At 45.9% G+C, this 15,985-nt stretch overlaps 1 protein-coding gene across 1 annotated transcript in view; it reads right to left on the bottom strand.

Annotated features, from left to right (window-relative positions):
• The window catches only part of LOC122713062 (dendritic arbor reduction protein 1), a 33,751-nt gene extending 19,404 nt beyond the window's left edge, over nt 1–14,347 (bottom strand). Inside the window, exon 1 of the mRNA XM_043933200.1 lies at nt 13,437–14,347. Within this exon, the coding sequence (XP_043789135.1) occupies nt 13,437–13,911 (475 nt within the window). The 5' untranslated portion in view covers nt 13,912–14,347. The remainder of the gene's footprint in view (nt 1–13,436) is intronic.
• Nucleotides 14,348–15,985: the final 1,638 nt, after the last annotated feature.

Genomic DNA, 15,985 nt, shown 5'->3' on the forward strand with positions numbered 1-15,985 from the left:
TTCGTTCGAGGAATCGACGAATTTCCACTCTTCCTCCTCTTTTTTCCCTCCCTCCTTCCCGTACGAAGCGGAGAGAGCGCGCGAGGAAACGCGCGGGTTCGGCTCGCGACCGCGCGCGTCTATTTACAGGAAATGGGTCAGGCGTCGTTCGTGAGAGAGAGAGAGAGAGAGAGACGGGTCGTTTCGACTCGTTCCATCCCGTCCTTGTTTCGCGACGGAAAATCAGCTCGCGGCAATTCGCCGAGGCGCGTCCGACGTTAGGATAGAAACAACGAGAAAATCTGCGCAATTAACATAATTGTCCAATAGGGAAGGATCGTTAATAAAAGCTGAGAAACGTTGAACGGATATAATACGTTTAATACGTATTTACGGGCGATATTAGCGTGCATGCGGGACGCGTACGGGATACGGGGCGAGTTCTTAAAACGGTGACAGTTGATGTTTCCAAGGAGCCTGTAAATTTACTGTCGCGGAGGCGTGGAGGTGAATTTACTATCGAGAGCCGAGAGCCGAGCGCGTTTCCACAGCCGGATAATTTACATCATACTTCCTCGTTTCTCGACCTTTTAATGCGTAATCTCGTTACAATGAGCGGGGAGAGAGAGAGAGAGAGAGAGAGGAGGAGAGAGAAGGGGGCTGAAGGAGCCAAGTACGGAGGAATCGACGCGCTCGTTATCGCGATTCTCCTCTCTCTTCTCGCCTTCTTTTTTTTTTTTTTTTCCACGCGACTACGTTCCCGCCGTTAACGCGATGATTTCTTTCCCCTCCCCTTTCTCTCCTTTAAACTCGTCCTAAAGATCGCAGAATGTTAAAAGTCGAACGTTTCCACGACGATGGAGCGTCGGATATTTTCGGTATTCGATAGCGTAACGTTTAAAAGTTGCTCTACGGCTTCGATCGATGGTGTGTCCGATTAAAGGGAAAGCCTACGCGATCGTTGGCTATTTTTCTCTTTTCCTTCTTTTTTTTTTTTTTTTTTTTTTTCCGTGTATGTCTCCACTATTAATAAACAATCAGCGGACGAAAGCGGGGATCGCGGGTCGGCGCGCGAAATATAAATTGTGTGCGTGGCGCGATCAACGGTATTAATAAAACGTGCGATAACGTCAACATCGGGTTTAAAAAAAAAAAAAAAAAAAAAAGAAAAAAAAAATAGGGGGAGAAGAAAAGATTGGACCTCGCTAAAAATACAAATCGCCTCTAGGATACTGCTGGATGAAAATACTTTATGTAAAATACGCCGTTTAAAAATAAACCGTTTAAAATAGTAGAGTTGCGTGGAACTGGAAGGGGAGTTAGGGAGAGAGTCGTCGGCTGAGAGAGTTGGCTGAAAGTTGAAAAGGGTGCGGTGCAGAATTCACCTGCGAAAACCGAAATTCTCTTATACAAATATAAATACCCTTTGAAAATGAAATTCTTGCGTTCGTTTCATTTTTTTTTTTTTTTTTCTTTTTTTTTCGACAATTCAAAGCGTTATCCGTTCCAAATCCTTCCGAAAAATCTCCCGAAAATTAACTTCCAACTCCCTTGGAAAAGGATGACAACTAGACGCTCCTGGCTAAAAATAAAACTCCTATATATTCGCCTCAACGGTATATAATTAATTTTACCCACGGCAAAGATAATTTCACCTCGTGAATCGTGGATCGATTACTCACGGGAGGAGCGTCGAACGTTCCACGCAACTCGAATCCGGCCAAACGAACGAACGAACGAACGGATCGATCGATGAATCTCTCTCGCTTCTCTCTCACCACGTTACCTGTGAATCAATCGTCGCGTTGGAGCGGCGGTGGTGTAGGCCGGTGGTGCACGAGCCACGGGTTCTCACTGTTCACCCCATTTACACGATCGTGGACAAGCGGTGGTTCCATGGGGGGTTGCACGGTTCTCCACGAGACGCGGCACGCCAATCTTGGGGATCCGCTGTTTAAATAGCCGGTCTCGCGTTTCCGAAGGCGCAGCATCAATCGACGAGGCGCGTACCGTCGGTGGAATTCGACTGACGATCCAACGGCACACACAATCGTCCCGAGACTATTTCTGACCCGTGTCCTATCGATCTCGCTCGCTCTTTCGCCGCCGCCTGTTTCCCTCGCAGCGCCACGTGAGCGGGCTCGTCTCTCCCTAACAAACGGCAATTGAAATAAAACCACGAGGGAGAGGGAGAGAAAGAGAGAGAGAGAGAAACGTTTACCTCGACGTTGCGGCTTCTTTTTCTTTTTTTTTATAGAATGGAATTTATTTATTGTAAAAAAGAAAAAGGAAAAGGAGAGAAAGGAACTCGAGAAGGATCGTTCATTCTGGATAGGCAACGATCAAAATTTGAAAGAAAATTCTGAGCTTGGAATACGAATCGAAAGGAATGCGACAACGTGAACCGCATTTAATAGATTGCGATAAATAAAGTGGACTTGATATACAATTTTTTTCTATATAATTATTTCGTTCGTTCATCGAACTTCTCGATCGATATTCTTCCTATTAGGATAAATAGAAAATTATTGAATATGCAAAAAATCCAAAAAAATATACGCTACGTTATTTCATTTCCTATTTTAGCTCGTATAAATTTTAATTTGCGTTTAAACATATAAGAGAAGATACGATTCCAAGATAACTTTTAAATATTCGCGTCTACCTTCCTCTCTTTAATCTATTATAAAAACCTGTACTTTTACCTGTATCATTAGTGAAAAAGGGTTGAAAGATGTAACACGGATACCATTGCCAGATTCCAAATCATCCGAAAGAATCCGACTAACGACCAACACCAATGTTGGCACGTGGCTTGTTCGGGATTATTTCTGATCCCTGACCTAACGAGTTCCTTTGTCCCTTTTTTTTTTTTTTTTTTTTTCTCCAATCTGGCGGCAAACGAGCAGAAACGGGAAACGCGGATGGATTTCGATAACGTTAATAAAATCCAGCTTTTACGTCACGTAGCGAGTACATGTAACAGGGACAGCTATCTTGGAAATGGTCGTTGTTTCGAGCGCGGTTCGTCACAACTCCGTGACATTCAGCCGTGGACGTCAATCTTGCTACTATTTCCAACGGCCGATTCCTATTGACCGCGTGAACAAGTTACACGCGCGCGAAACGAATGCGAAACTCCTCGAAACTTTGCAAATAGGAGTCGAGAGAGAAATTTCTAAAGGTTGACAATCGTTGATGAGGCAAAAAGTGAAAAGAATAAAGTTCAATGACTGACAACTTTTAAACGAACCAAGTTACACTTAGCCGCGAAAGTCAATTACTAAGTAAATTTGTGCTTTCAAAAATCAATCGATCGATCGTTTTTTCCTCTTTTTTTTTTTTTTTATAGAAATTATTCAAAGCATTCGACGTAAGATAATTAAACGCGAAAAGAAGAATTGTGTCCACCTATTCCAAGCTAAATTTTCTAATAGGAAATAAAACGTGTGCAGATGCGAGAATAATTTCTTGAGAGTTGTGCTCGAGAGCGAAAAGAACGCTTGAAAGTATCTCTCCGATATTAATTTTCGCTCTCAACGGAACGAAAAATTCTTGAGAACAACTCAAGTGAGAGTTGAATAATGAAAAAATTGAAACTACAAATCATATTGCTTCAAACGTTATACGAATTATTTCAATCCCGATTTCAAGAACAAATATTATTCGTCATAGTGACATTCTCAAACGAAATGTTGTTCGAATCTCGCGTTCGAGAAAGAAAACTATCGATTTCGCTGGCCACGAGAGAGCAAGAGTTTCGAGCGGATCCGGATCGATGGGGTGTATCCGGACACAGTGTGGCGGAACAGGGTATCTATTTCTGTACCCGCTATCGATTCATCCCTTTCTCCCTTTTCCCCCGGCGTGGCCACGTCTCGCCCGTGCACTTGGACGTCAACGACGATGTGTGTGAACGCTTTCCTCTCTTATCGCTCGATGCTGACGTAGAACCAAGCCTCGCGCCTCTATAAACCATTCATAGACGATAACGCTCCGACTTACATTGTGCAAGCTTATTTTTGCACTTTTGCGTTTACGCGCCGCGTTACCCCCCCACCATTCATCCCGCCATAAAACGCTCCATCCCGCTTCTTCCATCCCTTCCGATCCGCGTACACGGGAGGGAGAAAAAAAATTTCTTTTTCAAATCTCTCCTTTCTCCGTAAGACGGAGTATAGTTTTATATAGTTGGCAATCGTAGAATTTTTCAAATCTCTTTCATCATTTTTCTTCCGTTCGACGTAAGAAATCTTAACCCTTACGATACGAGAATATTTTTTTTTTTTTTTTTTTGATATATTATATATTAAGTTTTAGTAGCTTTATATATTAAGATTCGCAGAACTTTCAAATCTCTTTCATCATTTTTCTTCCGTTCGACGTAAGAAATCTTAACCCTTACGATACGAAAAATATATTTTTTCTTCCGTTCGATGTAAGAAATCTTAATTCTTTTTTTTCTCTTTTTTTGATACAGTTTTATATATTAAGATTCGCAAAATTTTCAAATCTCTTTCATCATTTTTCTTCCGTTCGACGTAAGAAATCTTAACCCTTACGATACGAAAAATATATTTTTTTCTTCCGTTCGACGTAAGAAATCTTAATTCTTACTTTTTTTTTTGATACAGTTTTATATATTAAGATTCGCAGAATTTTCAAATCTCTTTCATCATTTTTCTTCCGTTCGACGTAAGAAATCTTAACCCTTACGATACGAGAATAATATTTTTTTTTTTTTTTGATACAGTTTTATGTATTAAGATTCGTAGAATTTTCAAATCTCTTTCATTATTTTTCTATCATTAATTCGATATCTTTCGTAAGAATCTTAACTATATGTCACGATACGAGAATAATATTTTTCCCTTCGAACGAGAACACATTCGAGTGAAATAATTGTATCCACTCGTAATATTAAATTCGATAGATAAACAAATTTCTCAAACGGTACATCATCGTGATCCCTCTTATATATATATATAAATACCTCCATTCGAAGAGAACGCGGCTGGAAATCATTGGAAAGCGGGGAGGGAAGGACATTCGAAATCTGGATATATCCCGAGAGGAGGAGAGCGCGAAGAAAGTGCGGAATTATTTCTTTCCTTGGCTCGAGAATGCATCCTCGGCAGGGATTCCGAGGCAGGGATCAGCACGATGGGATCACGCTCGCCGATCGTCCCTCCACGTTTTGCATAACAATGTGTTTCGTATATAAAATCACGCGCTGGACGACGATTGATCCCGCGAGCCGACCATCTCCTTTCTTCCCTTTTTCCTCCCCACCCCTCTTCTCGCCGATTTCCTGCGGATTCCTCACCCCTTGATGGGGGCCAACCTTTTTCACGGATCCGCGCGCGATACGTAAACGCGACGATCCTCGGGTCCGAGCGGCAACGTCGTCCAACGTGTCATTGACCGACGACACGACGAGGTGAACGAGCGAAGATTTTCGCGTGGCGAGAAGAAATATATATGCGCGACCGAGTGAGCGCAAACACCGCTTCGCCGCAGTGTACACAATCTGGATTTATGTAATCGAACTGGAGGAACTCGAATGCCCGAATCGTCTATCGTCATTCATGGATTTCGTCCATTGCCGTTATATTATCGAAAGTTGGAACGCGGTCGGAGGAGGGATCAAGGAAACAGGAACAGGCAAGAGTCGGAGCTCGGATCCTCTCTCCTGGAGGAGAGAGAAATATGGAGGAGAGAGAGAGAGAGATTATCTCGGGAGTGATCTTCGTCCGATCGAGAATGATTCTCTGAAAGTGAGCGGAAAGGAGGAGTTTGTATATTCTCTGGACAGAGTATCGCGCGTAATCCGTTGGAAAGTAAAATCGGAGAAGAATCCGGTAGGAGAGTCGAGAAACTTACTTTCAGAAGTGCAAATTTTTCCCGCCGACTCCTCGAAAGTGACAAGAATCCGGTTTAGAATCCGGTAATAAGGTAATAACCGAGGATAGACGGCTTGCTTTTCGATATTATATCTTTCGAAAATCATCCCTCCCCCCTATGAAAAATAATAATAATAAATTCCTCGAGAGCGAATTCCGCGGGAGGAAAAAAAATTCGCGGCTCGTCCTTCGCGAGTTGCGTTTACCCTCGAGCGAAATCATTCGTTCCATCGGTGAATCCCTCGTTTCGTCCGACGCGCGATAAAAATTTCATTAATTAACCTCGGGTCGGGGGGAGGGGAGAGAGGGGGCGGGCGTGGAATCGGCGGGTAAACGCGCGTGTTCCACCCGTCCCGCTCTAATTAACCCCGACTCGGCCCGACTCCTCGCGCCGTTTCGTGCGGCGAGCTCGTGAAAATTAAAAAAACGGGACGGAACGGAACGCCTGTCGGGAGTTGGCGGGTTCGCGGAAATTGGTTTACCCCCGATGGAACTGGGAATAACGCGATCCAGCTTGAATACCCACGGGTCATTACGTTGCACGCGCAACTGCCTCCACTTTCACGGTTCACCGTTCCAACGACTCGCGTCGCGACGCTGACGCGAACGGTTATAATTGTGAATCCAATCGATCGATTTCAGTTCCAATTAATTAAAAAAAAAAAGGAAAGAAGAGAATCGATGTTCCTTTCTTTTTTGAAAAAAGCATCAAAGATGCACGGTTTCACTTTCATAGTTCATCATGGGAACGATTCGCGATGCGTTATAATTGTGAATTCCAATTGATCGATTTCAGTTCCAATTAATTAAAGAAAGAATTAAAGAAGGATCGATGTTCGTTTCTTTTTTGAAAAAAGTGTCAAAGATGCACGGCTTCACTTTCATAGTTCATCATTGGAACGACTCGCGGCGCTGACATTATGAATCCAATCGATCGATTTCAGTTTCAATTAATTAAAAAAAAAGGAAAGAAGAGAATCGATGTTCGTTTCTTTTTTGAAAAAAGTGTCAAAGATGCACGGCTTCATTTTCATAGTTCATCATTGGAACCATTCGCGATGCGTTATAATTGTGAATCCCAATTGATCGATTTCAGTTCCAATTAATTAAAAAAAAAAAAGGAAAGAAGAGAATCGATTTTTTTTTTTGAAAAAAGCGTCAAAGATGCACGACTTCACTTTCATAGTTCATCATTGGAACGATTCGCGATGCGTTATAATTGTGAATCCCAATCGATCGATTTCAGTTCCAATTAATTAAAGAAAGAATTAAAGAAGGATCGATGTTCGATATCTATTTTCTTTTTTTTTTTTTTTGAAAAAAGTGCAACGCGCTTCATCGTTGGAATCTCATCACCAATCGATCGATTTCGTTGCAATTAATTAAAAAGAAAGGAGGAAAGGGAATCGGTTTTCTTGTATTTTGAAAAAAAGTGTCAAAAATAGTGGAGGCGAATTGTCACGAATTCGTGCAACGTTCGCGACAAACGGGCCACGGCGTGTAATCCAGCGGGAAATCGTTAGCATTGTTTATTAAGACATCCGGTAACGAGTCGACGAGCGACGACTTCGACGGCAGACGAGAGTGACGAATCGCGTTTACCGCCGACCAACCTTCTCCCGCGGAGTTTATGCGCGGAGAATCGTGTTTCGTCGTTTCAATTCCGATTATTAACGCAGCTTCTTTTTCTTAGTACCCGCGCACGAGTGAGAGGCCAAGTCGTCGTCTGTCCAACGTGTCGTCCAAATGAATTTCTTCTTCGAAACGGAATTGAGGAACGGATCGATCGATATCCACGATCGATGGTTCAACTATGGAAACGATCGATATGCCAATTTATGATCTTCGATCTTATCTTTCTTTTCTTTTAACAAAGCGATATATTATTCTAATCTAAGAAGAAGTATCGTTCGAAATTCGATCCAAATTGAAAAGAAACATCAAAAATCTAGCGGGATCAGATCTTCCAGTTACACGGAATAATTGAAAAATTTTTTCCTCCCCGCTAAATTATAATCGCTAAGATCGCATCGTTTATTTGTTATATCCATGAAAGCGATATCTATCCGTGAAACAACTAGCGTGCGAGAAGAAGGAATACTCTCGGCTCGAGCGAAATTTGCATTTTCGTCGAGAAAGTTTCAGTCGGGGTAAAATATCACAGGGTCAAATTCGTCGAAATTCCTCACCGTCGAATTATAATATCCAAGATGCTCATCCGAATGGCATCCGTCATTATTTATCCGACGATAAGTTGTTAAGCGACGTGAGAAATTAAACCGCGAAAACTGCGCCGTTTATTCCCGTCCAATGATTCAGACTATTCGACGACACTCACCAACGATCCAACTTTGTGACGTTACACCATCATCTATGACGGGCGCAATGATTTTGGCAGCGGCGATCCATCGTCTCATCGTTGGAACGCGGGCCAACTATGACGAATGGGATGTTTAGAGGCGCGCAAAAAAAAAGAAAAAAAAAAAAAAAATCCGCATTATTACGCGCATACATAGAGAGGAAGGGGAGAGGGGGAGAAGAATTTTCGAATTCCACGAAAATGCTAAAAAAAAGAAACAAAACGACAACGCGAAACTTTTCGGGAAACTTTTCGAACTCGAGGATTCGAACACGAAATATAAAGGCGTTTGGCTTCGAGGCCAAACGCTCCGATGACTCACGATAGCAAATATAAGCATCACATTCGAAATATCGAATTAGAGAGCGATGGAACGATATCCGAATGCAATGACGTATACGTACGTAAATTCGATAATAGATACGGTTATACAGATTGGTATTTTATTATAATCGTTGCCGTTATCGAGAGATTCGAGACTCTAATCTCGGCTCTCGCGACTTTTTTTGTCGCTTAATATGAAGCGCGTCGAACGGATCGAAGTGGTGACGTTACCCGTTTCAACTTATCATCGTCGTTTCCGCGAATTCCTCCTCGAAACTATTCCACACCGTTGCATCATCGTATCGCGAGATTCGCACGTAAAATTTCACAAGATGGCCGAAATCACCAACGAAATTTCGAACATTTACCATTCGTTTCTACGAAATCAAGTAAGCACGAAATTCTACTCGAGACGAAAATAATATTCGTCGGATATAAAACTCGTCGTAGATGATCGTACGATAAAGAAAATTTTAGAAACGTAAAAAAGCAAAGGATTTTACAAATTCTTTCCTTACTTGAATGGATGATACCGTTAATTCAAACTTTCTGCAACGAAATCAATCTCGAGCTTCGATTATGGAAATCGTGGATGGCGAGCATGGAAATCGCGCCGCGTTATGTAAAGAGAAGCAGAGAGAGAGAGAGAAAGAGAGAGAGAGAGAGAGAGAGAGAGAGAAAGAGAGAGAGAGAGAGAGAGAGCGAAGAATCCCGGGAAATTTGGCAAACTGGCAAATTTGGGGAGAAAATGTTTGGCTCGAACGCGTATCGAAACGAGGATGACCCGAGTCTGGCCTGATCGTTAAATCCGATCCGTTTCCACTCGAGAAAAAAAGAAACTCTAGATTCCTTCTTCTTGACGAGAGAGTTCATTGTCGTCCGCGGATATATATATATGGGTCAGAGACGGAACGTGGAATGCGGCTCCGACAGACGGTTGGCCATTTCGCGCTTCGTGATCACGGTAGATGAGGGAAATGGGGTGTGGGCGTTAGAGAAATTCTACCGTTTCGTTTAGGGTCTAAGGACGACCGTTCCGATTGATTAACACAGTGACAGAGCGAGCGTTGAACAAGCTTTAGAAAGAGAGTTGTTCATAGAGAGTTTCTTTTTTTTTTTTTTTTTCTTTCTTTTGCAAACGGTGCAAAACGATTCTCTCAACTTAAGTCTTCTCTTGGAATAATTGGAAATCGAAGTAGATTCGAAAAATTCAAGATACATCGATCAATCGTATCTCAAGAAATCTTCCAATCCTCTTGTTTCCTCTTCCAAGATCATTCCACGAATCGATCTACTCTTCTTTCCCCTTTCCCTTGCAACCTCCTCCATCCAATTGATTATTGTATCCGCGTGAACCGTCGAAATGGTGAGCGTTTTCGTGGAGAATGGAAGAGAAAGAGAGAGAGGGAGAGAGAGAGAGAGAGAGAGAAGGAACCGGTGAAAAATGTTGGAGGGAAGGAGGGAAGAGGGAAAAGACGGAGGGCGTATAAACACTTAACATCGCGCGGAACGCCAATGAGCCGAACGCTCGAAGAGAAGAAGGTGACTCGTTCCCTTTTACCCGCCCACCGTAGGTTCGTGCATGATGTACGATTTCCTGTCTTACGGGTCGTACAATAATAACGAAATGTCAGGAGTGTACGTACGATTTACTTCGCGTTACCATACAAAGCCACGACACTTTAAACAATGATCTATGAAAGCTGCTGCCCGCTCGTCCTGCCCCGCGCCGCGATCGAGAGAAATAAAAAAAAAAAAAAAGAAAGAAAGAAAGAATCCCTCCACACTATTGGCTACCTGCTTGGAAGCGAACTGCTTGGGCCGGGAAATTGTGAATGGCAATGATGGAATCGCCTGTCCAACTCCTCGACCTGAAAACTTTAGGAATTTATCCCGAGTATGGAGGACGACTTCTCTCCTCGCCAACAACAGCTCTCTTATTGTTCGAGGCGCGTGTGTCGCAATCTCTGATTAGCGTATCGTTTCCTTCGCGATGGTAAAAGTTGAATGAAATCAATCGATGACACGATGTGGTACGGTAAATTCCATAGCATGCGCGAACTCGACAGTGTGATGACAGTTTAACGAACCGAAAACGTCGAGGTCGTTGTTGTTGTTCTTCGATGCGCCAATTTTACGCAATCGAAAGGGGTTAAGCGATTCGAGAAAACTTCCTGAACCACCTGTTTCCACTTGTCCGGCTTTTTTCCAAGAAAAGAAGAAAAGAAGCGGAGAGGCGTGGAAAGTTTCTCGAATAATATCGACGAGGTTGACAAGGAAGTTGACGGAAGAATTTAAGGGGTACTCGGGTTTAGGGATTTAAATAGAAACGGATGGCTCGTGTTGCACCGAAAGCTATCGCGTAGGGAGAGGAATAATTCGATTTACCGTGTAGGGAGGAAGAGATTAGGCGTGGTCCGACAACCGTCCACCGTTCCTCTGATCGTTTTCTCTCGGAGGGGGATCGTTCTTTTCGTACGAATTCGAGGCAACGGAGTCGACTCTTCTTCCCTTCCCACCGACCGCTCGTAAACTCCCCACCATCCTCTCGAATCGCCTTCGAAACAGCTCACGCTCATCCTTGCGCTTTATTTTTCTCTCTCTCTCTCTCTATCGGAATTTTCCCTTCGGAATCGAAACGAAGAAAATTCGTCGAAAGGGAATGATGCGAGCGAGAGGAATTGAAGTTCTAAAAAAAGAAAAGGAAAGGGAAGAAGAGGGGAGAGGAGGAGCGAGGATTCATCCTCGCTTTTATTATTCAAATCGAAAAGGTAAATTATTCGGGGTTCCCTCGGATACCGTTTCTCCGTATCCATTGTCTCGTTCGTTCGCTTTTTTCACGCCACCGAGGATCGAGCTCTCTTTCATTAATCGTCGCGGTCGGGATCCTTAATGACATTATGACGCGTCGGAACATCGAACACCGCGTTGCCTGACCTCTTTTCGCACCAACCCTCCCTAATTCGTGCACATAATCGCTCGTGCAATATAACAGCTTTGAGAACTTTCATAAATGGCTCAAGTGACGTACCCACGTCTAAATTCTACCTGAGATAATTGCAATAATTCAAACGTTACGTGTCTACTATTAATATTCATCTTATTCTTATTTTTCTTTTTATACATCGTGGCTATGGCACACACCATATTTATATATTCTACAGAAAAATAAGTAGAAATTTATTTTACTTTGTTTGTATTAAAAATAAACTTTACTTAAACTCGTGAAAATGAAAGAAATTTTCATATCGTATAATCGGTTTCGAGAGTTCAAGCAGCGTTGAATCAATCTATCATCTTTTTCAACGATGAAAAATAACGTAACGAGGGACGTTAAACGCGCTTATTTATCGAAGTGTAACATCGTAAAATTAGAACATAGTATATTCACAGTTTGCAAACAGTGAGGGGGAGCAACGATCGAAGAGTTAATCTCGCGATTAATCAACGGTTATCGTTAATGTTATCTCCATCAGAAATGCCATTCCGCTCCACGACAATCTCGCACACCACCACGAGTTATTCGAGCGCGATAAAATAACAATTAACCGAGGACAGTGGATTATTAAGATCGATAGATTTTTTTATTAGATTCGAAAGGATTTCCGATCCACGCGGCAGGGCAGCGAACGCGGCACAGATAGACGTTCGCGATCCGACGGCAAGAGATCGCGTTGATCGTTCGCTCGCGCCACCGCTCCTCTCCTTTTTTTCATCGTCGTCGTCGTGTATTCCTTGTTCTTTTTCCCCTTCTTTTTTCTTTTCTGGAATGTCCAACGAATCGTAGGCGAGTCCGTCACCAAGGTGGAACGAAATAAAAAGCGAAGCGTCGACAAGCGAAGCAACAAGTGCAAGCGAAAAAAAAGCTGTTCGGTCCGTGCTTGAAATCTACGTATCTAACCTAATAGTCGTTGCCGACAGAACCGTCCCATCTAACATTCGAGGAACATTTGAGTTTCTTTATCGTACTCTTTGTCCACCTCGTTCAACGACACGGAAAATGAAGATAAAACCTTTTTTAAAAATGTTAGACAGGATATTTCAAGCGAGGAGTATTATTAAATAACGTTAATAAAATCGCGTGAAAGGTTCGAGAGGTTGTCTTCGTCGAATTAAGAAAAGAAGAGAATACGGTTAATTCTTCGTCTCGTTTCGTTTCGAAACGTCGAGACAAGGGAAGGTGAAAAAAAAAAAAAAGAAAAAATGATGGAAGAAAATACAAAGTCGAACGAACGAGAGCCGGACACCCGGTTGCCCACACGAGGGAGAGAAGTCGCGAACGAGTATCGACGATAAGCGTGGCGGAGAATTCGAAGGCGTATTTCAGGCCAGAATCGAAGGATATAATCGGGACAGGATCTGAGCCGGGGGACCCACGTTCGTTCCGAACGTTTCGCGGCCGGCATCGCGTTGACGTCGCGGCGCGATACAGGGCCCCCGAGCCGGCGCATTCGAGCGGTGACAAGAAACTTAATAGCCGGTCTTGAAATACAGGTTTCGATGTGTCGCTCGTAAAGATCGATTATCACCGAGTGTTTAGATCGAGCGCCAATACCGGTAGCCGGCCACGAAGCTGGCCAGCGCCGAGAATCGGTCAGGCCTGTCCGATCCGTAGGGAAAAGCGTGGCCGCGCGCGCTTATAGATCCTCTCGCGTCTCGCGTCCTACCCATAAAGAAATTCTGTCCGGCCGATAAGAGGCGAGGCGAGGTACGCGTCGCGTACCAAAGGGTCCGAGAGACTCGGGGGGGAGGGGCAGGGGGAGGGCGACGAATCGAGGTGGGCACGCGTATCGACGAGACACCTCCTGGAACCGTGCACGCGAGCCAAAAGTGGAAACGATCGAGGCGTTGGACGATCGAGGCAACGTTACCTGAGGGTGGTGGCGGTGGATGGTGATGGTGGTGATGGTGATGATGGTATCCGAGCGCGGGCGGCGGCGGCGGGTAAACAGCTCCCCAGATGCAAGACGCAGCCGCGGCGGCCGCCACCTGTTGCTGATGATGATGATGGTGGTGATGCTGTTGTTGCGGTTGCTGCTGGTGTTGTTGTTGCTGTTGCTGATGCTGTTGCTGCTGTTGTTGTTGTTGTTGCTGCTGATGCTGGTGCTGGTGCTGGTGCTGCTGCTGCTGCAGAAGCTGCTGTACCTGAGCGATGTCCACGAATTCCTGCAACTCGCCGTCGGGCTCAGGGCCGGTTTCTCGAAGCCTGGCCTCCGACGACGAGGGCACAACAGCGAACGGGTTCCCGCTGTTGTGCTGCAAGTGGTCGAAACCCGCGAGCGGATTCGCGGGCTCGTAATTGCTGCGCCCGGTCGTGTGTTCGCGGCGCATCGCCAGTGCCAGCATCTTTTCAACCTGTCGCGCCGCCGGCCCTCGTCGCGGTGCCAGTCGTCCACGTGCTCCTCTTCCCTTGTTTCCGCTCGCGCGCGGCCACCCGATACTCTTTTGCTCTCCTCGACGACGACGACGACGACGACGATGGCGACGGCGACGAGGAGGAGGAGGAGGAGGACGATGATACGGACGAGGACGAAGAGCACGAAGATAACGAGGCGGAGGCTCGCGGACTATCGCACATGTCACGACGCGTCACACGTCGAACGGAGAGTTCGCGCGATGGACGAGCGACGCGTAGAGGAGAAACAAAACGGTGCGGCGAAGAAGAAGGAAGAAGAAGAATCGTGGATGATACAAGAACGTGTCGACGAACCACTGTGTCGCGATCGATCAGTTCTCCTCTGGCTAATCCAGTTGGGCTGATAATACGACGATGACACTCGCGGATGCGTTGGACTGGTCCGCGCGTTAACATCCGCACTAGGTTCCACGATATTTGCGTTTCCACTTTCAGGGGAGGGGAAAGGGCCAGATAAGGGGAGATTTTCACGAACGATCTTCACGAAAGATATTTATATTAAATATATATATATATATATATATATGTATATATTATTAATTTTTTTTTTTTATTTTCCTTTGGACGGCAGGTAGAAAGCGCGGCACCGCTTGGATCAAATTTCTCCCGGAGAAGGTAACACCAAGCGAAGGAAGAAAGTGTCGGGAGAAATCTTTCCGCGAACAAGTGTTGTTCGTTCCGAAAAACTTTGCCGCGCGAGACGCGATAGAATCCGTTTAATACGATTCTCTGGCAGAGAATCCAGGTAGACGATTATCGCGGACGAAGCGAAGAGAAAAGAGAGTCGGATTTGTCACAGTGGAGCGTTCGAAATCGCGCGCTTCGCTCGGAAGTCGAAGGTTCGCTCGGTCGTAGTTTGCGCCCGATAAAACCGACGTACCGGCGCGCGTGCTGCCCGGTATCGTATCACTGGAGGATCCTGCTCTTTCTCGCTCTGTCCGTCCTCTTGTTCTCCTCCTCTTCTTCTTCTTCTTCTTCCACACCGACTCGCCTCTCCCTTCCTCTCGCGCGACACGGCCTGCCGCCGCCCGCCCGCTCTCTCTCTTTCTCTCTCTCGCTCCCTCCCTCCCTCTCTCTCTCTCGCTCCCCAACCTTTTTCCGGTCCGTGGATCCGTGCGGAGTGGCGAACTCTCCCCGGCCTCGCTTCCTTCGATCCTCTCTCCTTTCTTTCTCCCCCTTTTACGAGGATCCTCCTCGGCTGTTCGGTCGGGCGACGACCAAGTTTAGGAGGAAGGTCGGGAAACGTCGGGGTCCGGCGTGGAGCCGGCGAGGCAACCAAAGGGGTTCACGATGGCCCGCGGTAGACTAATAAAGAGCGGCTCGCGCGGGAAGCGGTCGGTCGCCTCGAGAGAGCGCTCGCGCGCGCGGAGAGAGCGCGCGAGGAGGCTGCTGGTGCTCCTGGTGGTGTTGCTGTGACGGGTGGCGGTGACGGTGGCGGTGGCGGTGGCGGTGGCGGTGACGGCGGTGGCGATACTCGCGGCCGGCGAGACGAGATTCGCCGGCGTCACGTGTCGTCGACATCACCCCGTGCATACTCCCGATACTCTTCACGCTGCTCACCTATACGCCAGCCTCCCCTCCCTTCGCCCAGTCTCTTTCCTCGAGACGCCCTGATCATCCTCGCCCGCCGCCACCGCCTTCGCTCCTCGCTCCCTCTCTCTCTCCCTCTACCTCTCCCTCTCTCGCTCACTCTCTTTTCTTTCTCCCTCTTTCTTCCTTAAACGCGCACGGCAACGCAAGCACCGTCCTCGTCTCCTCCGCTTCTTTAGAATCATCCGTCTCTCCCGCGTGTCTCTCCGCGATTTCCATTCATTCCTTTCCCCCGCCCTTGCTCCCCCCGCCTCGCCGTCCTCGCCCTCCATCGCGACACCACGCCGAGCGCACCGTCTCTCTCTCTCTCTCTCTCTCTCTCTCTCTCGTCCACTCGTCCGTTCGCGATCCTCCCGCTTCGACTTGTCTCCTCGCGTGCTCCTTCCTTCCTTTTCCCCGTCTTCCATCCGCCCC

The sequence above is a fragment of the Apis laboriosa genome, unplaced genomic scaffold, assembly GCF_014066325.1.
Source record: "Apis laboriosa isolate Shangri-la unplaced genomic scaffold, ASM1406632v1 scaffold21_cov150, whole genome shotgun sequence".
NCBI classification, from domain to species: domain Eukaryota; kingdom Metazoa; phylum Arthropoda; class Insecta; order Hymenoptera; family Apidae; genus Apis; species Apis laboriosa.